Source organism: Vulpes lagopus, chromosome 4 (genome assembly GCF_018345385.1).
Source record: "Vulpes lagopus strain Blue_001 chromosome 4, ASM1834538v1, whole genome shotgun sequence".
NCBI lineage: Eukaryota > Metazoa > Chordata > Mammalia > Carnivora > Canidae > Vulpes > Vulpes lagopus.
In genome coordinates, this window is record NC_054827.1 from 149,342,456 (window position 1) to 149,363,441 (window position 20,986).

The 20,986-nt window shown below is 38.1% G+C and overlaps 1 protein-coding gene across 6 annotated transcripts in view; it reads right to left on the reverse strand.

Moving 5' to 3' along the window:
* SLIT2 (slit guidance ligand 2) overlaps positions 1–20,986 on the reverse strand; it is a 348,732-nt gene that overhangs the window by 28,005 nt on the left and 299,741 nt on the right. For all 6 annotated transcript variants that reach the window (XM_041751158.1, XM_041751156.1, XM_041751157.1 and 3 more), the window contains 3 exons: positions 16,583–16,707; positions 16,346–16,443; positions 14,942–15,081 (listed from right to left, as the gene is read on the reverse strand). In XM_041751158.1, the coding sequence (XP_041607092.1) occupies positions 14,942–15,081; positions 16,346–16,443; positions 16,583–16,707 (363 nt within the window). The remainder of the gene's footprint in view (positions 1–14,941; positions 15,082–16,345; positions 16,444–16,582; positions 16,708–20,986) is intronic.

Genomic DNA, 20,986 nt, shown 5'->3' on the forward strand with positions numbered 1-20,986 from the left:
AGACAAGGCAGTTTGTTATCATTTATGGTAGAGAGGGACCATTTAAGATATAAAATAAATAAAAATATGTATTTTTCACTCTACACTCAAATAAGAAATTGTTTTAAAAATTCTAAGCAAAGGGAAAAAAGTTTGACTTCTTATTCACTTGGATCTAATCCAATCCAACCCAACTCAACCCAATCCAATCAAGCCGACCTAAACCACAGCTTGTTAAGTATTTACTATATGATGCTGTGCTAAATGCTGCAGCCACAAGGACAGATGTAATGGACTCTGCCCTCAATCAGCTCCCAATCAACCCATTGAGAAAGAACATAGAACACAGAAAGAGAAATTCATCTCTAAGAGAAGAAATTAGAGTTGACCCTTAATTTTCCATCAGGTGTACCTCCATAGCTTGGTGTGGAAAGGTGTGAAAAAGGAAATGGTTCTAAAAAACTGTTGGCTAAACAGGTTGGCCATTCTGTAATCAATGGCTTTCAGACTACACAGGCTTATTTGAATGTAAAAAGCTATTGATAGCTTTTCCTTATAAAATAGGTATATAGGGATCCCTGGGTGGCGCAGCGGTTTGGTGCCTTCCTTTGGCCCAGGGCGCGATCCTGGAGACTCGGGATCGAATCCCACGTCGGGCTCCCGGTGCATGGAGCCTGCTTCTCCTCCCTCTGCCTGTCTCTCTCTCTCTCTCTGTGACTATCATAAATAAAATAAAATTCTTTAAAAAAAAATAAATAAAATAGGTATATAATATTTCTTATAAAATAAGAATTGTCTTATTTTATAAGGAGTCTATCTTATAAGAATAGCACAGCAGCAATATTAATCGTTACTGAACTTGTGTATGATAGTTTTTTGTGACCAATAACTTAACTCTGGTTAAGATTGATCACCTCAAAAAGCATCTGTCTCCCTGTTAGTGTCACCAAATATTACAATTCTAACAACTATCACAAAGGCATCCTCTACATCCCATTTCTGCCTGACTCACTACTAAAGCCAAATCTTGCAACCTATACTTGTCTCTTGTGTCTAGTTATGATTTCATGAATTTATCTCAAGTTCATGTCTGGGCTAATAGTATTTTCTTTTGTGTTAGCAACTTTCAGAAGTTATGTTGTCAATTTTTCCATCCATTGTACATCCCTTCTTTATGAAATCTTCATGGATCTTTTCAACCATTTGTTTTCAGTCTACAATTTTTCTATGTCATGTTTGCCTATGCCTGCCTATCCTATGGAACATATATTGTATGCATTTATTTATGGACTTCATAAGTATTTGTATAGTGTTTAATGTATCGGATAGTTTTAAACACTAAAAATATGAAGTCACTTCATGTTCATGACAACCATTTAATAAGGAAAGGTAATAGGGCTGCACTCTTTTGGATATCACAGATTTCATGGTGTTTATCTCATTCCTTTTCTTTGACTGGAAGATCACTGAGAGCAGTATTCTTGGCATATTTGCCTTTATATCTCTATAAAGTATGATATTATGACATACTAAAATAATGGTTACTGAAAAAAGATGTAGAAGCTCTCTATCTTACTGGCGTATATTTAACTTGGATTTCATTTTAGCATTTAGATATTTTTCTGTTTAATTTTTGCTTAATAATTAATCACGCATCTTTAATTATAAAAGGTGACTTTTCTTTAAGCATTACTTTAAATTTTCTCTGGCCAGGGATCCCTGGGTGGCGCAGCGGTTTGGCGCCTGTCTTTGGCCCAGGGCGTGATCCTGGAGACCCGGGATCGAATCCCACATCGGGCTCCCGGTGCATGGAGCCTGCTTCTCCCTCTGCCTGTGTCTCTGCCTCTCTCTCTCTCTCACTGTGTGCCTATCATAAATAAATAAAAATTAAAAAAAATATTTAAAAAAATAAAATAATAAAATTAAAAAAAAATTTTCTCTGGCCAAATATTAAAATAAATGTTTTCATTGGACTATTTCATTTTTTTTGAATTATACTAAATTCTACTGTACTTGGGGGAAGGTAGCTTTTACAGAGCAAATACTGTCCTGCAGTGGTGAGACTCAGGAGCTCAATATAAGATGGGAATTGTAGAAAGCTCCACAGAAAAATGCAGAAATTTATTTATATCTACATCTCAACCAGTAAAGGAAAGTTGGACATTTGAAAGCTGCATTGGTTTTCCATGACGAATAGAAATAAAATTCACTAACACTTGTTCACTCCTATGCTTTTAGGTATTATTGAAAAATTTCCCCTAAAACTCACAAAATTGAGTGAACATTATGCAGCCTGCCTGCTTGCTTCCTTTCCTTCCTTCCTTCCTTCCTTCCTTCCTTCCTTCCTTCCCTCCCTTCCCTTTCCTCCCTTCCTTCCTTCCTTCCTTCCTTCCTTCCTTCCTTCCTTCCTTCCATATATGTAGTTAGAGCCAGTACTGAATTAGTGAAAAACATCAGGGGAGAATAATGGAAAATAAGGCAATTGCGTTTGCTCTTTCGATGGTCCAGGGCCTGCCTGAGACAGTATCATCAGTGCCTAGCTCCCTTCTTGAGATGATGTAGTATGAGGTGATAGAAAGGAAAGGTGGAAATGTTCTTTATTCTACTACACATAGTTAGCATCGTAATCTATTATCCTGTCAGCAAGTCTTTATATTTTTAACATGACGGCAGGAAGCGTAAGTTAGCTCATTGGAGTGGTTAAGGGCAATGTCCTTGAAGACTGGTTAAATTTCAGTGCCCAGGAACCCCTCGAGACAGGAGCCTAGACAAACATGGACTCCATAATTTGGCTCCAACCCACTCTGCTAAACCCGAGGAAATCTTTATTTTTTATTTGCTTTCAGCTCTATACCCTTAGAAGTCCCCAATGACAAAGTAATAGCATGGAACAAAGTGGTTGCCTGGCAATTGTGATTTCATTTTTACTTTTGCCTTATGCTTTAAGGTTTCTTTTATTATTTCTATTATTATTATTTTTTTGGTTTCTTTTATTTTTTAGTTATTTTAATTTTTTTTGGTGAGAATTTAAAAAGAGGTGTGTGTGAGAGAGAGAGGGAGGGATATGTTTTGGAGAAGAAATGGAGAGTGGTCAAACAGGAAGCCTATTGTTATTTCTTCAGAATGACAGGCTAGTGAATAATCTGCTATAATTTATGAAGAAAAGGCATTGCATCTTCTAAACAGGTGTCTTTTTTTTGTAAAAAAGTGACATCTAGTTCTTGGATCACTTCTTCCTGATTGTGTCTATCAGGTAAGTCTGGCAGAAAGTAGGATTGGAAATGGCCAAGTTCTACAGTTATAGTAGCATGAGCTGTGAGGGAGCAAAGCAAGAGTGATGCCCACTCCCCTAAAAGGGAATGGTTCCTCAAAGCCCACTCTTGAGGAGGAAATATAATCACTATTTACTGAATGCCTGTAAATGTGATTTTTCTGAAGAATTTGATATGGTGGTGATGTGACCACATATCCTGGCTTGCTCAGGACAGTCCTCTTGTCTTAAGGTAATCATCAATGAACTCACACAGATGCCCTGACTTGAATGATAAAGGTTATGGTCACCTTGTAGGTGGAACAGTAGAAGCAAGATCACCAGAATTAATGCTCTGTTTAGAGCGAGGACTGAGCCAGCATAAAGAAATCCTAGGGAGTAAGTACTCTTAATGGGTGAGATGATATTTGGGTTGCTGAGTTATTGCTTCAAATGGCCTTCTGCAACTTCTTCATTATAAAACAGTGGCCTGGTTGCAAGAAAGTGAACTATTTCTTTCGTTCTGGGCTCCGATTCTTCATTGGTAAAACGATCTTCTGGAATGGAAGTTGTGCAAGGTCAACTGTGGCTCTAAAAAAGTAATCTCTCACACACACATACACATGCAAAAGGACAAACCTACAAAGATGGATAATGCAGAGAGCAGGTTAGAAGAGGGACCATCACCCTGGGCTGCACAGGACATGATTACATTCAGTGGTAAGAACAAAGCGTCAGCATGTGCCCAGAAGTCTCTGAGGTTGTGATATTGTGACACTGTTGAAGTGAGGCAGAAATACTAATGTACTTTGGTGGCTGTTACGGAAAAGGGTCCCTGCAATTGGCCTTGCCTTCTGCTTCATTTTAGATCTATAAACCGAGCTGATTTTATATATGTATGTATGTATGTATGTATGTATGTATTTATTTATTTATAAAAGATTTTATTTATTTATTCATTCATGAGACACACAGAGAGAGGCAGAGACACAGGCAGAGGGAGAAGCAGGCTCCTTGTGGGGAGCCTGATGTGGGACTTGATAGTAGACCCTGGAATCACATCTGACCCAAAGGGAGATGCTCAACAACTGAGTGGCCCAGGCATCCCAAACTAGCTGATTTTAATGTTCCTTCCTTCTTGGATACAGGGAGCTCTTCCTGTTACCTTCATTTATACTCCTAGCATCTTAACTTATCCTTTTGTTTGCATTTCTTATTACCAAACTTACAAGTACTTTGGAACTATTCTACAAACTTCTTCCATGATACCATATGGAGTGATCACCCTATAGCTTTTTCTCATGATTATGACAACCAATCAGATTTTTAACATCATCATACATTGTGAGTGTCAACTATGTATGAGGACCCGTGTTAAAGCTAGGAGTAAAATGGTGAACTATGACAACAAAATGTCTTTTATGCCTATTCTCACGGAACTTACACGAGAGGACTGCAATGAAACTCCTCCCCTTAGGGTATTAAAGGTGACAAAGACCAAGAGAATTACAAAGCAACTGTGTCTTGTAGTGAGGGAGGAAAGTGAGTCCAATGTCTGTTTCATCAACTTTACAATGAACGGGAAGACTGGCTTCAACTTTGCGGAGAGCTACAATTAATAACTACCAACTATCTATATTACTATTAATTGAAAAAGAAGAATATGTTTTATTAACTTATCTCAAAGACATCAAAGCTCATGGTAACTGGAGGATACCTGAGTTGAATCTTGTCATGAATTAATAATTTACATTTCCCTTACACAAATTTCTTAAACACGATTTTCCTTAAAAAAAATACTGGTTCAACTCATGGCATTGTTGAAAATTTTTAGCTATAGTGATTCTTTGGCGAATCAATGAATAATGAAGATATTATACAGTCCATAGGAGTTAACATTAAATGCTTTCTGAAACTAATAAATATAGTGTTAAAAGGAAAGCAACCATTAATAATAGGATTAACTCACATGTACTCTGGAGTGGGAATTTATTAAACCAAAACACAAAGCTGCTTTAAATTTAATAATTTTCATAATAAAATGTTGGGAAGAAATACTTTGAGATAGACCCATCAAATGATTAAAGGACATGCATGATGATATGTGATGAGGTCCTTACTCTGGAGAAATTACAATCTGGAAAAATGAGAAGAAAAATAAAGCCTAATTCTCCAGCATTCCTTGGGCTTTGTTTAGTGACTAAAATATGGACAGCATCCTGGCTTAGACACTGGCTGAATGACTTATTATTTTTATTTATTTTTAAAAACTATACTACACAGTCCTCAAATTCATTATTACCCCTAAAGAAATTTTCTCCTCTTGCTAAGGTTAACTATGCCTTTAAGAAGAAGATACGTATGAAGAGTTATCAGACAATTTGTTGATTTCCATCTGCCAAAAAATTTGAGTAAGAGCATGTCTCACATGAGTTTATTCAGTCCTCAAAGCCTGAGCAGAAAAGGGGTTGATTATTTGGCCCCTGGATTAGGATTTCTGAAATTTTTGAACTTCTCACTCTGTTTAAAATAGTCATTTGTTTTAGACTGATAAAGCAATAGGAAAATGTACATTTGACTCAGTAAGCATCTCATTTTAATTTTTCCAAAAGTTAAATGACAAGTTATAAATTCAGGTTGAGGGCGTCTACAACAAAACAATGTTAAATATAGGTACATAGCATTGATGGAATACTCAACCATTGCTAGTTTTTGCTAACATAACCAGATTTTTTTCTCTGAAACAGAAAAAAGTTTCAGAGCCCATTCTGGAAATCATAGATATATGAAGGGAGAGAGGAGGGTCCTGGGCTGACACTGCCCACTGTTCTTGTTCCCATTTATAAATTATCACCAAACTTTTTTTTTTAATACAAAAAGGATCATTAATAATGATAATCATAGGGAGCTTATGACAGCAATCTGAATAACTGAACCAGCATTCTAGTGTTAAACTTAATCTGTTATGACATTTTCAAATATAACAGGGGAGGAAATCTGGTCAATCTCCAGGACAGAGTTCTGGAGATGCATCATTCTTCAAATATTTGCATTTTGAAGTTCTTGTTTGCCTCAAGAAAATCCTGAATAAATGGTCCTAATTTTACCTTACTTGAATTGGCACAGCAAGGGAAGGTATCAAAAACAGCAACCTAGTTTTGATGAAACTAGGATGAAATAAATGAGATTTAATTTCTTATAAGTACAACTTGAGTGCAGAGGATACCTTTACTGATATTTTTACACCTCCTCATTCCCATTCCACTGACTAGCAAATTGCCTGGCACAAACCGGGTACTCGATGGCTATTGAAAAAGGTGGAAGAGAGCACTTTTTGATTGCTTTTCAAAGGAAAAAACTTTAAGAACATTCATGAAGGAGACCCAGATGGTATAAAGAACAATGCAAGGACGAACAGAGAATAAGGAATCCCTGTAGCAGATCTGTGTTCCAAGAGCCCAGCCCGAGGTATGCCCTGGCAGGCCGGACGAGCTGCACTATCTACCGTCTCATTGCAAAAGAATAACCATTCCAATTGGAAATGGAGTGTGTGAATTCAGGAATGATAGACATGGGAGTATCAGCACTTAAGTGGCATGGTTGAGAAAGGTAAGATAAATGGACCTGAATGTTTCTCGTGACCAAAATTTAAACATTCCATCCCATTCCTATAAAAAAAATTGTACATTTCCCATTTGTTCTTCATTCATATAAAGAAAAACATTCTCTTTACTCTCAGAGACCTTTCAGTGTAGCAAGGAGATGGATGAACTGTTTGTCTTCCTCCTCCTTTTCTTTTTTAAGAACCAAGTCTTCCTGAGGATTCTTTTCAATAATATGATGGTTTCTTATTTGTGTCCACTACACTGAAATTCATCCTATCAATTAGAAAGTTCAGTGGCCACCAAAATATGATCAATAAACTACCCAGATCATCTCTACTTCTCTAAACTTAATTAATTCCATGGTTATATTTCTATATAAGGAAATTATCTTGAGGGGAGGGGGTTCATGAAGATCCAATATCCACTGAGAAATGTCCTCTGGGTGCAAAAGGTGTACAAAATGGGCCATGTGTAGAAGGCGTACCTTGTCACAGAATAACATCATGAGATAAAATTAATTATAATTCAAAATAGGAAGGCTCAAGAAAATATTCTGTAAATGTGGATAATGAGATGTTTTAAACAAGGAAAATTGTTTTATGTTCTTATTTTTGTTCTAAATATTATGAAATGGGTTGCTCCGTAATGCCTTGTTCACTAGAACGCTAAATTTGCCTTCATTCAGAAAAGACTTTTTACTTATCAAATAGTAAAGTTTAAGTATATTATGCCACTTTCTTGGGGTATGACACATGATGGCTTTGTACTGGTGAAATGACTGACCCAAATTGAACTCAAAGTGAGGAAACAAAGCCAAATAGTTTGCCTGGTAGACAGGGATCATGTTTTATGCATTTAACAAAATCACGTTTGATGCTTAGCACAGTGTCCTGTATAAGGTATTTTCTCAATAAATATCTTTTGATTTTTTAAAATAAAAAACTTGCCTCTCCCCAAAATAAACAAAAAAGAGGTGTTTTTCAGTACTTCCTCATTGGAACATTGGGGCTAAATAATGTAGCCAATTCCAACAACTACTGAAACTCTAGAAATATTTAAATCTGTTTTCAAAATAAATAAATCCAGACTAGATTGAAATAAGGCTTAGTAAAGCTAAACTGTTGTTTTGGGCTGAATGGGTCCTGCCTACTAACTAAAGAGCAAACAGGACCTTTAACAGGTTTTCTGAGATTCAAATTTAAGAAGACTTTGAAAGGTAGGAAGAAGAAGGCAAACTACACAATCTTATTAGGCTTCTAGAATATTCTCTCGAGTTAAAACACACTGCGAGCATGATTGCACGTATATTGACTTTGACTTAAAGTGTTATGTATTTTGAGGCAGAATAAACAGCAGTAAGAGTCACTGTTATTAAGGGATCATAAAAATTTAAAAATATACACAAAACCTAAAAAAAAAAACCGCCCCAAACAAACAAAACTGTGAAACCCAAGAGTTGTTCAGCATTTAATATTTCCTTATACGTCAAAGACGAATAAAGGGGTAAAGAGAATCAAAGACCTTCCTGAAGTCTTTCCATTTGAAATGTGCATGGAAAAGAAAACAGAAATACAAAATAATAATTTAAAGAAAGACGTACTGAAAAATATGGGGAGAGAAATTTCCCTCGCACATATAATTTACTTCAGGTAAGATTTTCTCTATCAAATTTCCCTTAAGAATTCTTATGACATTAGAATAGCAGTCCCTGGTATTTTTGAAGTACAGACATTTAACACTGTACGGTATTTCCCCAGACAATCTTCCATCTTACTCTCAAGCACCTATGTGAGGTGGGCAGATGTCACTATCCCTGTTTCCCAGAAGAAAAAAAAAATGCAAAAAGTCCCAGAGTTGATAACCTCGTGCCAGGATAAGAAACCTGAGCTTTTCTCATTAGCTACACAAATTCATCAGTACCCCAACCTGCCCTTTGTGATGGAAGGTAGCCTAGTTATCAGGGAAAATATTTAATTAATTGTGCAGGCATTGGTTAGGCACTTTCTTCTTTTTTTTTTTTTTTCATGTGTAGATAAAATAGACTGCCTGCACCTGCATTTTGTGGCTACAGCTTCACTCTTTTCAAATGGACATAAAAGACTATTATATACAGCAAGATGAAGAGACAGCAGAAGAAGAGCTTGTTTACCCTAAACCATAGACAGAGCCACTATGGGATGTAAAAAGATTCCAAGCCTGGAAGATAGCAGCAAACAGGAAGAGACTGATTCCAATGGAAGCCACCCCTACTCCCAATCGCAGTGCATGCCTTGGGGTCAGTTAGATGGTGGTTTCCATTTGCATCCCTACTTGCAAAGTGTGTAACCTTGGGTAAAATGTTTTCCTATTTTATACAAGTTATTACTTAAATCCTTATTGTTCACATCTACGGTGTTTTGTAAATTAATACATCACCAAATTATGGAGTTTCTCTTTATTTAAGAAAGCTACTCTCTGCTCTAAAGAAGCTGAAATTTAATTTCTAGTTAAGTTTCGGATCAAAAAATAGAGTAGAGTTTGACTGCTTTTTGAAGCAAATTCAGTCAGCAGCAGATTCTTGGAAAGAGAAGGCATTTTTATAAACATAAGCATGAAATTTAGTCAACATATGAAACCACATGGTGATTTAAAACCCTATCACACAGCCAAGCTAGTTCCTGAGAGTATAGATAACTATTTAAGGACATATTCCTATAACAGAACAATTGCTATTGTGTTTCTGAGATGGAATCAAACCTTAAACATCCCTGTCCAGACCACTAACTGCTTTAGTACTTGTAAAAAGAAAAGGGGACATTTGACCAACAATAGTATTGGATTCATTAATCCTCCAAGAACTGCACAGGCTATATTTTAACATTCTAAAATATGAAGCCATGTTTTCCCATGTTTTTTTTTTTTTAATTTTAATTTTTATTATTTTTTCCCCATGTTTTCAACTTAACTCTGTACATAGTAAGTGACCAAACACAGCATATCACCTAAGTAATGCAACAGAGAAAAAAAAATAATGAAGTCCTTAGTAGGCAGAGAAGAGGAGAACTGCTATATAATGCATTCCACGTTAACCCTATTATCCCACTGCAAATGCTTTACATACAACCGGAAATGTCAAGACAAGCACATATTGTGTTCCTGTTAGGATGCCGTGCCTGCATGTGACATGTGAAGACATCTAGTCAGCTGAATGAGTAAAAATCCAATGTTGTTAGTAATCATTCTGAATCTTTATGATGGAATTTCACAAATACTCCAGGATAATTCCCCAGAAATGCCTATCACTAGCATTACTCTAGGACGTCTTTTCCCGGGCCCCTGATGTTTTTGGGGAACTATGTGGACCATGTTGACATCAATGATTAGATATAGGTTTTTTTTTTATGCTTTAGAAATACTGCCAAATCCTCATGACATTCCATAATGTGTTTTGACAATGTGAGTCTAAAAATCAACCTCCTGGGCTTTGTAATATTTATTTTATAAAATGTTTTAATAAATATATACATCTTCCAATATTTTCCATGTTTCAAATTACTAACGATGTTAGTTAAGAGGTATAAGGAAATTCCCACTATTTAAAAATTTTTCTATCTGTACCCTATCTACTGTACTGAATGATCTGGTTTTCATTGTAAAAGTTATTCTTGTTTGTGAGATCTTTAAAAAGTAGAAGCATAAAACCAAGTAGGAAGTAGAAAGTATTAGTCTTTCTTTTTAGCCACCCCTTCTTCTCACTCAGGGTACATTTTCATAGGTTTCTAGAAATTGATAAAGTGCACTTCAGATGCCCCTTTTACAGTGTTTGGCATAGCTCTCCATGTCAAGGATCTGAGGGACGGATTTGACATATTAATTTCAGATTTTGCCAACATTCCTTTCATCATGTACACACAATGAAATCTATGTAGCTTTAAAAGAAAGAGGGAAACTAAAATGGAAATCATAATAGACTTAAAAGGCAACTAACCTTTTTCCACCTCATTCAGATTAGCAGCTGGCAGCGACAAAGACAGAAGAGACAAAAGACTTTTTACATTGCAATACAACAGCAGAGCACACGAAGCCAATGCGCAGCATTAACAACAGAGAAGCCAAGGGTGAGAGCAAACTGAAGCAAGGCTTAGATTTCTTACCTACGGCGGGCCAGACGCACAAACATGGAGTAAACGAGGCAAAAGGTTAAGGCCATCACACAGGGAGCCATAGGTCTGTGTCTAAGCCAGTTTATTTAACAACCAGCTCTACCTCTTGAAGCTATGCACTTCACGGTTTGTGTGGGAGCATTGGAGATTTGGAAAGCGAAGAAATAATGGTACAAAATGGAACGACTAAAATGGTCTGAGTATTTTCAACAAAATAATTCTGAGTTTTTACATGCCCAATTTGTATGGAAGCTTTCAGTCACAGAATTTCTGTAATCCCATTAATATGCTGTGGTTTATGTTGTGGCCAATTTTGTGTTATCTTTGTATATGGTCCCATGAGAACAGTGTTAAGAAACGTAACGTTGATGTAGTTCATCCAGGGTTCTGACTCCTGTGAGCTGTGCAAAAACATATTTTTCAACTCAACACCTAAGTTCATACCTGAGCTTAAGAATAGATGACAATGTTGCAGGGATGCCATGTTTACAATTTTTACTTTTATAGGTTTTGAGCTTAGGTAATTTGAGGGATTCCTTGAAAATATTTCTCCAAGGTATGTGCTGTTTTTAGGAAGGATATAGTAATGATTAAAAGAAAAACAAAAACGATCTCACAAGCTAAAATTAAAATCCTAGAGTGAATTTTTAAATTATTTGTTTAATAATTCCAGAGTCCTACCTCCTGAATCTGTAGCATAGTAATGTTAATTTAAAATCACAGTGAATTAAAATTTCCAAAAATTAATCTCATCCAAAAAATACTAGCTACCAACAGTCATATGACACAACTAGGAGGATAGATACTACGCTGAGTTGGGTAGAAAAGAATAGTTTTGAGAGCTCTGGTGGGGAAGGCAGAGCAAGGATTAGATAATAAAAAACAATATTGACCCTTAAAATTTATGCTGTCAATCCCTGCAGGAGGAAAGAACAGAGAGTTTTCTCCTTTAATAAATCAATAACTATTTACTGGGATGTTTTGGTCACAAGGGTTTAAATAAATTTAATTTCCCAATGGCAGTTCATTTTGTTTTGGATATTTTTAGCTCCATTTTAGAGCCTGCCCATCAAATCGTGAGTTCTCTGTCAGACGGCTTGCAGATCTCTGAATTTTCTGTTAACAACATCATGTCCATTTCTGACTCTTGACATGGGTGCCAAATGTAAGACCTTTCACCATAATAATTTACAGCCTTTTCCCATGAAATTTTATTTGTTCCTGCTCAACAGTTCACTTTCTCATTGTCTGCCTTTGGCGGTATAGAGCAAAACATCTCCAAACAGAAAAGCAACTTGTGACTTGAGTGATTTTTAAGCAATGACAACATGATTATATTCCCTGAGCACAGCCGGGGTTTCTTTTCCCAGGTCTCCTACTCATTAATCAGATTCCAATCTTAAATCTAAAACAATACAGCCATATTATTAACAACAACAAAAATTCCCCCCTCACTACAGACTTGGATGAAGCATGATATGAAACTCTAGAGTCCGATTTATGCTTTCCTATAATTAAAGGCCATTTATGTGCCACCGATTTCAAAATCTGCAGATGGTTGCTTGATATTTTGTAAATGAGCTCATTTCACATATGGACAAAAATACGACAGCTAATGGATGAGTGACAAATGTGCCTGGTAGAGATACCTGCTCTGATGCCCACTGTCAAGCTCCTGGTTGACCACAGGACCCAGCCCAGTTACCGGGGCAATGTCTGCATGTGCTGTATGCTGCGAGCTTTCTAGTGAGTTCAATGTTTTTGTTCATCCTTTGCCCATACTAAGGCAAGCCAGTATTTGCGATTGCTTTGGCTAAAAACATGTCGGAGTCTCAGTTCTTGTTGAGAGCCCCATGACTCTGGGGTAACCAGTCATGGCAGATTTCCACATGATGGCTTTTATAGATGTCATATTTTGGCTAAAAAGGGGTTTTGCTAAGTTTCGGGGTTGATATGTTTCAGATGAAGCAATCGGACAGACGGAAATGAGGCTTCATGACACTTCTCAGAGGAAGTGGCACTGAACAAAATCACTTAGGATGGAGAAAACGTGTTCGAGAGGAGCAGGTGCTAGAAGGAAGCTTGGAAAATGAGGGGAGAGAAGGTAAAATAAGACTCAAAAGAAATGGATAAGGAATAAGATACAGTAAATCTACAGCCAAAGCAGGGGGACCCTTCCAAACCAACTGAGAAGAGCTGCCACCTGATGTAAATTATCCTAAAAAAACAGTGTGTAGGAACTGAATACATGGTGCTTTCAAGCTGAGGTTCTCATGAGGGGATTTAGATAAATTCTTGATTTTCGTGCTCAGGAGCACACGGGCGAACCCAGGTGTGCTTGAGCTGCTGGGGTCCGATCTGTCCAGGTCAGTGCAGATGAGTTTAAAGAGGCTACCAAAATTAAATGAATTAAGCCCTTCCAGTAATGATCAGAGCCATGATAGGAAAACCGAATTCTTCTATCCTAAGAGGGTAACAGGTACCGATTTTAGTGCAAACACTGGGTTTCCTGTACAAGTCTAAATCAGCTCAGTCAACAAAACTCAGATTCTCAGGGCAGCGCCCAGGGCTCCAGGACCTGTGCGTGCAGGTCAGTGGCAAGTCTCGGAGGTGTGACACATGTAATGTGAGTGCGAATGTGAAAGTTATGTGGCATCTAAACTCCCCAACCATGTGAGAATGGAGACCTACTGGATATACTTGCTATCCTCTATTAATGGGAAATATCAAGGAATTCAAACTAGCCACTAAGGGGCCGAAGGGCTCCACGTACATCATGGAACAATTATGATACAACATGTTCAGATTTCTACTAGACACGTAGCATATCATATGATATGCTTCGCTGGTGTAAAAAAAAAAACGTATCATGGAAAAGACAGGTTTGAAGGCAAACAGGTCTGGGATGTCAAAACAGAACGCTTTTATTTTATCTAGCATTTTCCCACCAAGAAAATTACTTATTAAAATTCAAAGTTTGAGTATTCCATAAAAGCTTAAATTTCAATGCTATTCTAACAAACCCCTGGGAAAGTGAATCATACAGATGTGCTCTCATCTTTTCATGTTTAGAGATGTTAACCTCAGTCATCCACACAGTTATCCTACCCTCTGATATTCTTAACTATGTATTAAAATTGTAGACAAGTGTAGGGTTAAGGAAATATAGTCATCAAAATAAGAATGGTGATTTTGGATAGAGTGACAACTCTACTTCCCCATCTTTTCTTACAAATAAAATCCGTAACATTCTCCTTTTCTCTATCAACATTAAAATGAAGTGGTTTATTGCTAAGAAACAAGATTGTAACTCAGAGCCGCCGAAACCAATCAGAACAGATAATCTGACATAACAGGGAGGTCTAAACTTGATGTTGCCTTTACAGCAAATTGGTTTGTGCAGGGAAGTTTACCTGCTGTGAAAGACTTAACGGCATATGTCACCCCCAGATACGAAACGTCAGGAAGAAAAAAAAAAAAAGGTGGTAATTATATGATTATCCAAAGTGCTCAGAATCTTCCTGATTATGTTTTATTTAGAAGGACATGAGTTACTAAGGGAAAACACAAGTATGGACACGAGCCATCTCAAATGCCTAATTATGCTTTGACAATGTGAAAAAAAAAATGCCCCCTTTTCACGTATGTATCGGTGGGTCGGTTTGCACGGGAGAAATGCTTTACGTGAAAATGTTACGCAACTGTGGTCTGAAAACTTCAGAACGATCATTTCTTTTTCTGCTGGAGAGTGTGGCTCTATGTAGATGCCTGTGTTCTGAGCCTGCTTCGTCTTTCATTGGCTTGGCTGAAACCCTCCTTAGCTGTTATTCACATTGCATCTAATTTTTGGAACACCTACCGGTTATTGAATAATACAATGGCTTAATACACAAATACAGCCCATGGCCAATGATGCTTTCAAACAGAGACCCTATTGACGGCACAGAATCCCCTGCTCTTCCTACCTGTGTACTCAGGCGGACAAAGGCATGTGTAGTTATTAATTCCATCGACACACGTAGAGTTATTTTCACAGTCATTATCTTCACAGTCATCAACATTGACTTCACAATTTTCTCCTTCAAATCCATCGGCACAAATACACCTGAACGCCAGCGGGGAGAGAAGGCAAAAGACATGTTCTTTGCTGCATTTTAAAGCCATATGGTCCGAATACTGAAAAAAAAGCTAAACATTCTCATCAATTACAGAGGTTTTAACTGTAAGAAACTGAACTTTAAAATGCTTTTAAATGACATGTAGTAAGCATGGATTTAAGGTAGCATCCAGTCAGGAACAATTTAAAAAGAAAAAAAGAAAATTTACGTGGGCCGCAAGATGGCAAATGGCCCCATGGTCCTGTAAGTCAATAAATCCAACGTATTCGCGGCTCTAAAACACAAGCAAAGTTTACAGCCCTAGATATCTTAATATCAACTTGTGCTCTAATAAAATGACTCATGCTTCTCTGCTCATAAATGAGGAGGCACGAATTCTGACTTAAAAAAATGACACTATCTCCTACCACAGCTGTAGTAATGTCTTCCACGTCTCAAAACAAAAGAGAAATATAAAAATTAAATTACATCTTCCTTGTCATCATAAAATGTACACGTTCTCTTCAAGTCTCAACAAATACAGTTTTTCAATGACAATAAAAACATCGTATACTTCACTCGATGCGTATCAGAATAATCTTGGGGAGTAGTCGTACTGGAAGCGTGACCATTTCATAACGGTACGCAGAGCTGAAGAATTTTTATTATAAAAAGTGGTGTTTCTAACAAGCTTTGCAGGAGATTAACACTCTTATGTGAAATGATTACTGTCATCATAAGAACTCTATTTCATAATTCATGAAATACACCTGAAGTAATTGTACCGTACGATTAAATAACTCCAGATTAAAAATGTTCACAGCATGTTCGTCTCCTCATTTTGTGGCCTGGAAATGAATCATTAATTTTCTGTTTCCGTGGGACCTGCAGCTTATCATTACACACTGTCGGTTAAAACAATACACAAAGCAACAGATGAATACAGGACTTGAAGTAGGAGACCCCTGGCTATTAATTAGCATAACAGAACTACTACTTTGTCTTGACCTCATCTGACTGCGTGAATCCTAATGCACGCACCTGCACGTCTTAAACATTTCTTGCTTTTTATAGCATCCTGAGCTGAGAATACTGTAATCTCTCCACTTGTTTTTTATATCACAGTATCTCTGAGAAGGACTAATCTATATTGTCCTTGTGAAATAAATTTCCGGCGTTAAGGATAATACCCCTTGACCTGAAAAGGAAAATGAATGTCTGCTTACTCATGCTCCAACGCTTCAGAAAGAATATTCTAGATGAGTGACCTACCAGAATCCATCTTTTTCTCCCTCCTTTAAGTGGCAAGTTCCTCCATGTGTACATGGGTTACTGATGCATGCGTGGATTGGGACATCACAGTCCTGCCCCTGGAGAAGGAATGGCCAAGTCAAGTCAAGAGTAAACAGAGGAGATCTCAGTACATGGAGAAAACACAACAGAATAATGAGAACCCACCAAAGAAAGTTGTGTTTTCAGACCATGGCTCCCTCAAAAGCTTCTACTTACCTTGAAACCATATGGACAGGTACAGCGATAGAAGTCGACTGGATCATTGTTACAGGTGCCATCATTCTTACATGGGTTTGATAAGCAGGGATTACATTTAGCTAGAATATTGATATCTACAGGACCTGAAAATTAATTAAAAAATGTAAGAAACCGATGCTTTGTGTTTTCAGTTCTCTTGAATTATTTAAATGCCTTAATATAGCAGATTTTGTATGAAAAGTCTTGATCACATATCTCTATGTATTTCTCTTCCATGAATAAAACCAAAATTAGCATCATCAGATAATGTTCAAGAATGCAACCGGAGAGCACCTCATTGAGGTCTGGTGAGAGTGCCCGGTGTCAGAGCGGGACTATGGACTGTGAACCTAAGTGGTTCGGATCTGGCGGTAGTGATGCCCATATCACAGGTCGATCCCCTCATGGGCCAACTAGCCTGTGTGGATGCATCCTGTGGTTTGCCTGCACCTTAACTTTAGCCCACTTGCATGGACATGCACACCACTGATCCCAAAGAGGACTTTGTGTGGGTCCGTCTGGGGGAGCGGGTGTTGGGGCATGTGCGGGCAAGTTCAATGCATAAATAGAAATATGTCAGTGCAATTAAAAATACAACAGTATGCACCTGCCTGGCTATCATTAGTTCAGTAGTGTTATTTTCATACAGGAGATAGAACATGGTGCCACTGGAAATAAACCAAAAATGTAATTTCCATCGTATTCTCCCTCAGATCCCTTCGGTTCAGTGTGGTGACACATTAGCGCAGGCATGTGGTAGGTGAGATTTCTGTTTCTTCCCCTTCACAAAGGAAATACCGTAGACATAATCTTCACTTGCGATCTCACCTTTCGGGATACACGCTTTAAAAAAAAAACCTCCTGATCCATGAAAGGTTTAGATTAAAGGCAGATTCACTTGCAGCCATTTTCCTTTGGTTGCACATATTCATCCCATAAATGGCTAACAATGCGGAAATTGTACTGTCTTCGATAAAATTACGTTCTACTGATGCTACGTGTGTCCGTATTTTTGAGAGCTCCTTAGACTGCCTCTTGGCAACCGATGAGGACAGAATCAGGGTGACATATACCAAATATATGTCATATATTGTCAATCAAATAAAATCAAATATAGATGCCAATCAAATATATGACACATATCAAACACAACACTCTAATGACACAAACGTTAATGAGGTTTCTGTCCTCAGCCTCATCTCAGTAGTTCTTCATCCCCGCTGGAGCAAGCAGCGATCATTCCAGCTGTGCGCTTCATCCCACGTAACTTCCAGCGAAGCTATCGGAGTTGACTGTCAGCAGGCCCCTCTTCCCACTCTCCCTGACCTAACTAACGCTCTGAGGTACCTCCCTCCACCCCAAAACCTCTGCTCTCGTCGAATTCTTCTACAGGTTAGAGTGTATGTTTGTGAGTAACGGGGTTAGTGACGGGAACAGAAGGAAAATGGGAGTCATCACGGTAGGCCTCAGGACTCTTCGCATCTATGTACTCCCTGACCCTAGAAAATACCAGAACACACTCACATAATGGTTTTGGAATAAAATCCGAAGGAAGAGAGTGTTCTGTATCGGTCAGTTTTTTCTATTAACAAGAACCCTAAATCATTTCTACAAAGAGATTCCTGTTTCTTCTTAAGCCGCTGGGAAATGGACGACAGCTCTAGGGAATGACTTTATCAATGGAGAGGGGTGGCGGGTACTTCTAGTGACACCTCCATCACTAGGGAGACCTTGCCAGTGTCCCCTGCATTTCCCCTTGGTAACCAGAGTAACGAATGCAGCTTTCTATCAAATCGCAGCTGGGAAATTGCTGGGATTAATACCAAAGGGATGCTCAGAGACATTTAATTTCTCACCCCCGCCCTGACTTGTTTATTAAATAAATTTAGCTATTAAGCACCCTGGAGAAATAAGTGCTGACAGTTAGTTACAGCAATGAGTTGAATTAAGATAACGCCCCACCATGAATAGCCCCGTGTTGGCCAACCTTATCATGCCTGAAATCAGCAACAGAAAAGGAAGTAGTGGGTACTTGGCTAGGGTAGAAGAAAGAAGAATCTCATTTGGAAAAAAGCCACAGGGGGAAACAGCTAAGAATGTGCACAAGCAAAACAGAACATCAGCAAATATGAGGACTATAAACACTCGTCTGGCCACTTCCCAAGACCTTGAGGAAGATTGCCTCGTGGTCTATTTCTGTGCTTTAAACCTCTTAAGACTGTGGTTTGAATAGAGGAGTTTAGGGTTGGCAGTTGTGTTGTTTATTCTGTGGAAATGTGACATTCTTCAAAAATTACACTTGATTGTTTAGATGAGGAGCCAGAAATTGTCTCAAGAAAAACAATTAAAAACATCTTGAAGCATGTAACAGAGGATGGAGATAACAACACCGCCAGGCTGAAGGAGACTGTTTTAGCGCAGAGCCAAGATTTAAGACATATCCACTGAACTGTATCTAATATGTTAATCAATAAGCACTAATTTCTCCAATAAGCACTAATTTCTCCAGTTTTTTTTTCTCCCAGGGACAAATTTGGGTTCCTATAGAATTAATCCTGCTCAACCATTTTCATTGCCTAGAATTTCTTATGGGCAAACCAAATGAGATCATTGTCCCCTCATATATACTCAGTTTAGATAAAGGAATCAAAATAACAGCCTTTCCCATGTGCGCTGGCTTTTCCCAATATATTTCTTAAACCTGCAAACTGTTTTGGTGGCATCAGAATTGGGATTATAGTTCTAAAATACTGAGTTCTGGGGCGCCTGGGGGGCTCAGGAGTGGAGTGTCTGTTTTTGGCTCAGGGCGTGATCCTGGAGACCCGGGATCGAGTCCCGCATCAGGCTCCCTGGATGGGGACTGCTTCTCCCTCTGCCTGTGTCTCTGCCTCTCTCTGTGTGTCTCTTACGAAAAAATAAATAAATCTTAAAAATAAAATAAAATAAAATAAAATAAAATAAAATAAAATAACACACTGAGTTCTAAGTTCCTCAGGTTCATAAAGTTGACTACTCCAGCTACCACTCTATCTGCTTCTCCTTTTTCAAACCTTCCTTTTAAAGTCCATTTCTCAAAGATAATTTCTTGTTTCTAGTTCCTGAGTGTGAGTAAAGGGGTAATTCAAAAGATGTTTGTGAGACACAGCAATTCCAAATAGTGTCTAATATCCCCCAAATACCTTACAAGTGATATAATTCTTATTTATTTTTACTTATTTCATTTTCTTATTTAGATTGTGATTCTCCCAAACTAAACATCCTTCCTTCCTATAGTGCGATTTTCATGCCCACCTGGTTTATCTAAGTCTGCTCATTTCTATCTACTAGGCCCTCAGAATTATATCCCTTGTATCTGGCTCTCTCCTCTCATTCATCTTCCCACCAGTATATCGTTCCTCTTCTAAGTCTACCTTCTGTTTTCTTTTTTTGCCTTCAATTTGTGATTTATTTTCTACCCAGGATACTTTCTCTGAGGTCCTTTTCTGCAAAATTCTTATTCAAGGGGAGCGACATCTTTAATCCATTTCTATAACAAGGAGATGATATCAGACCTAAAGAGTGATGCTGAAGACGGCTCTTTAGGGGAAAACCAGCACATATAGAATTTTGCACACTTGATTATTCCCAGACGAAAGAAGATGTCCAGGAACAGGAACTGGACAAGACCCTTATCGTCACGCAAGCAGTCTTGGACAGAGGGTCTGAGGTCCATCAAGCTAAACTAGTAAGCCCGATCGTTAGTACGGGTGTGGAGTTAGAGTAGTGGTCGTCGTCTCAATGGGTTGCTTTCAGTGTTAAATGAAAGGATACTGAGTTTTGAGTACAGAGTAAAGTGAGAGCAAGCACAGAAACCCCAGCCAAATTCAGACCGTCTTCCCTGGGCTTCCAAAGAAGGTAGGCAGCTGAAAGGAACATGGGTGGTTTACCTGGAAGGAGAAAGGAAATCTTCCTCCGCTTGTTTGCTCAAATTTTAACACTGACTAAGGCAAACTAGAACTTGCTATTTATTCATTCATTAGAGGTTTCACTGAGCACCTTCTGTCCATGCCAGGAGGTGCTGAAATTTGGGAAAATTGTAGGGACTATAAGTATCAGAATCAAGGAGGAATGGCAGGGGGCACTGAGAGATCATTATTCACTGGGAAACAACACCCAGCATTAATGATTTTATGTGGTGAAGGACTGCAACCGGGGTTGCAAATTTGGCATGGACAACCACCAGGAACACTGCAACGTTAAGGAGGAGAGTTTTTGTTCTTACACTGCTGCTTGGCAAGGAACTGCAGCTTCCTTGCTGATACAACTTCACCCATCTTCAATCTTTCCACCTGCCCAAAGTTTAGTCTCAAGAAATTTTAAATTAGTGCCAGCGCATTAGCCTTT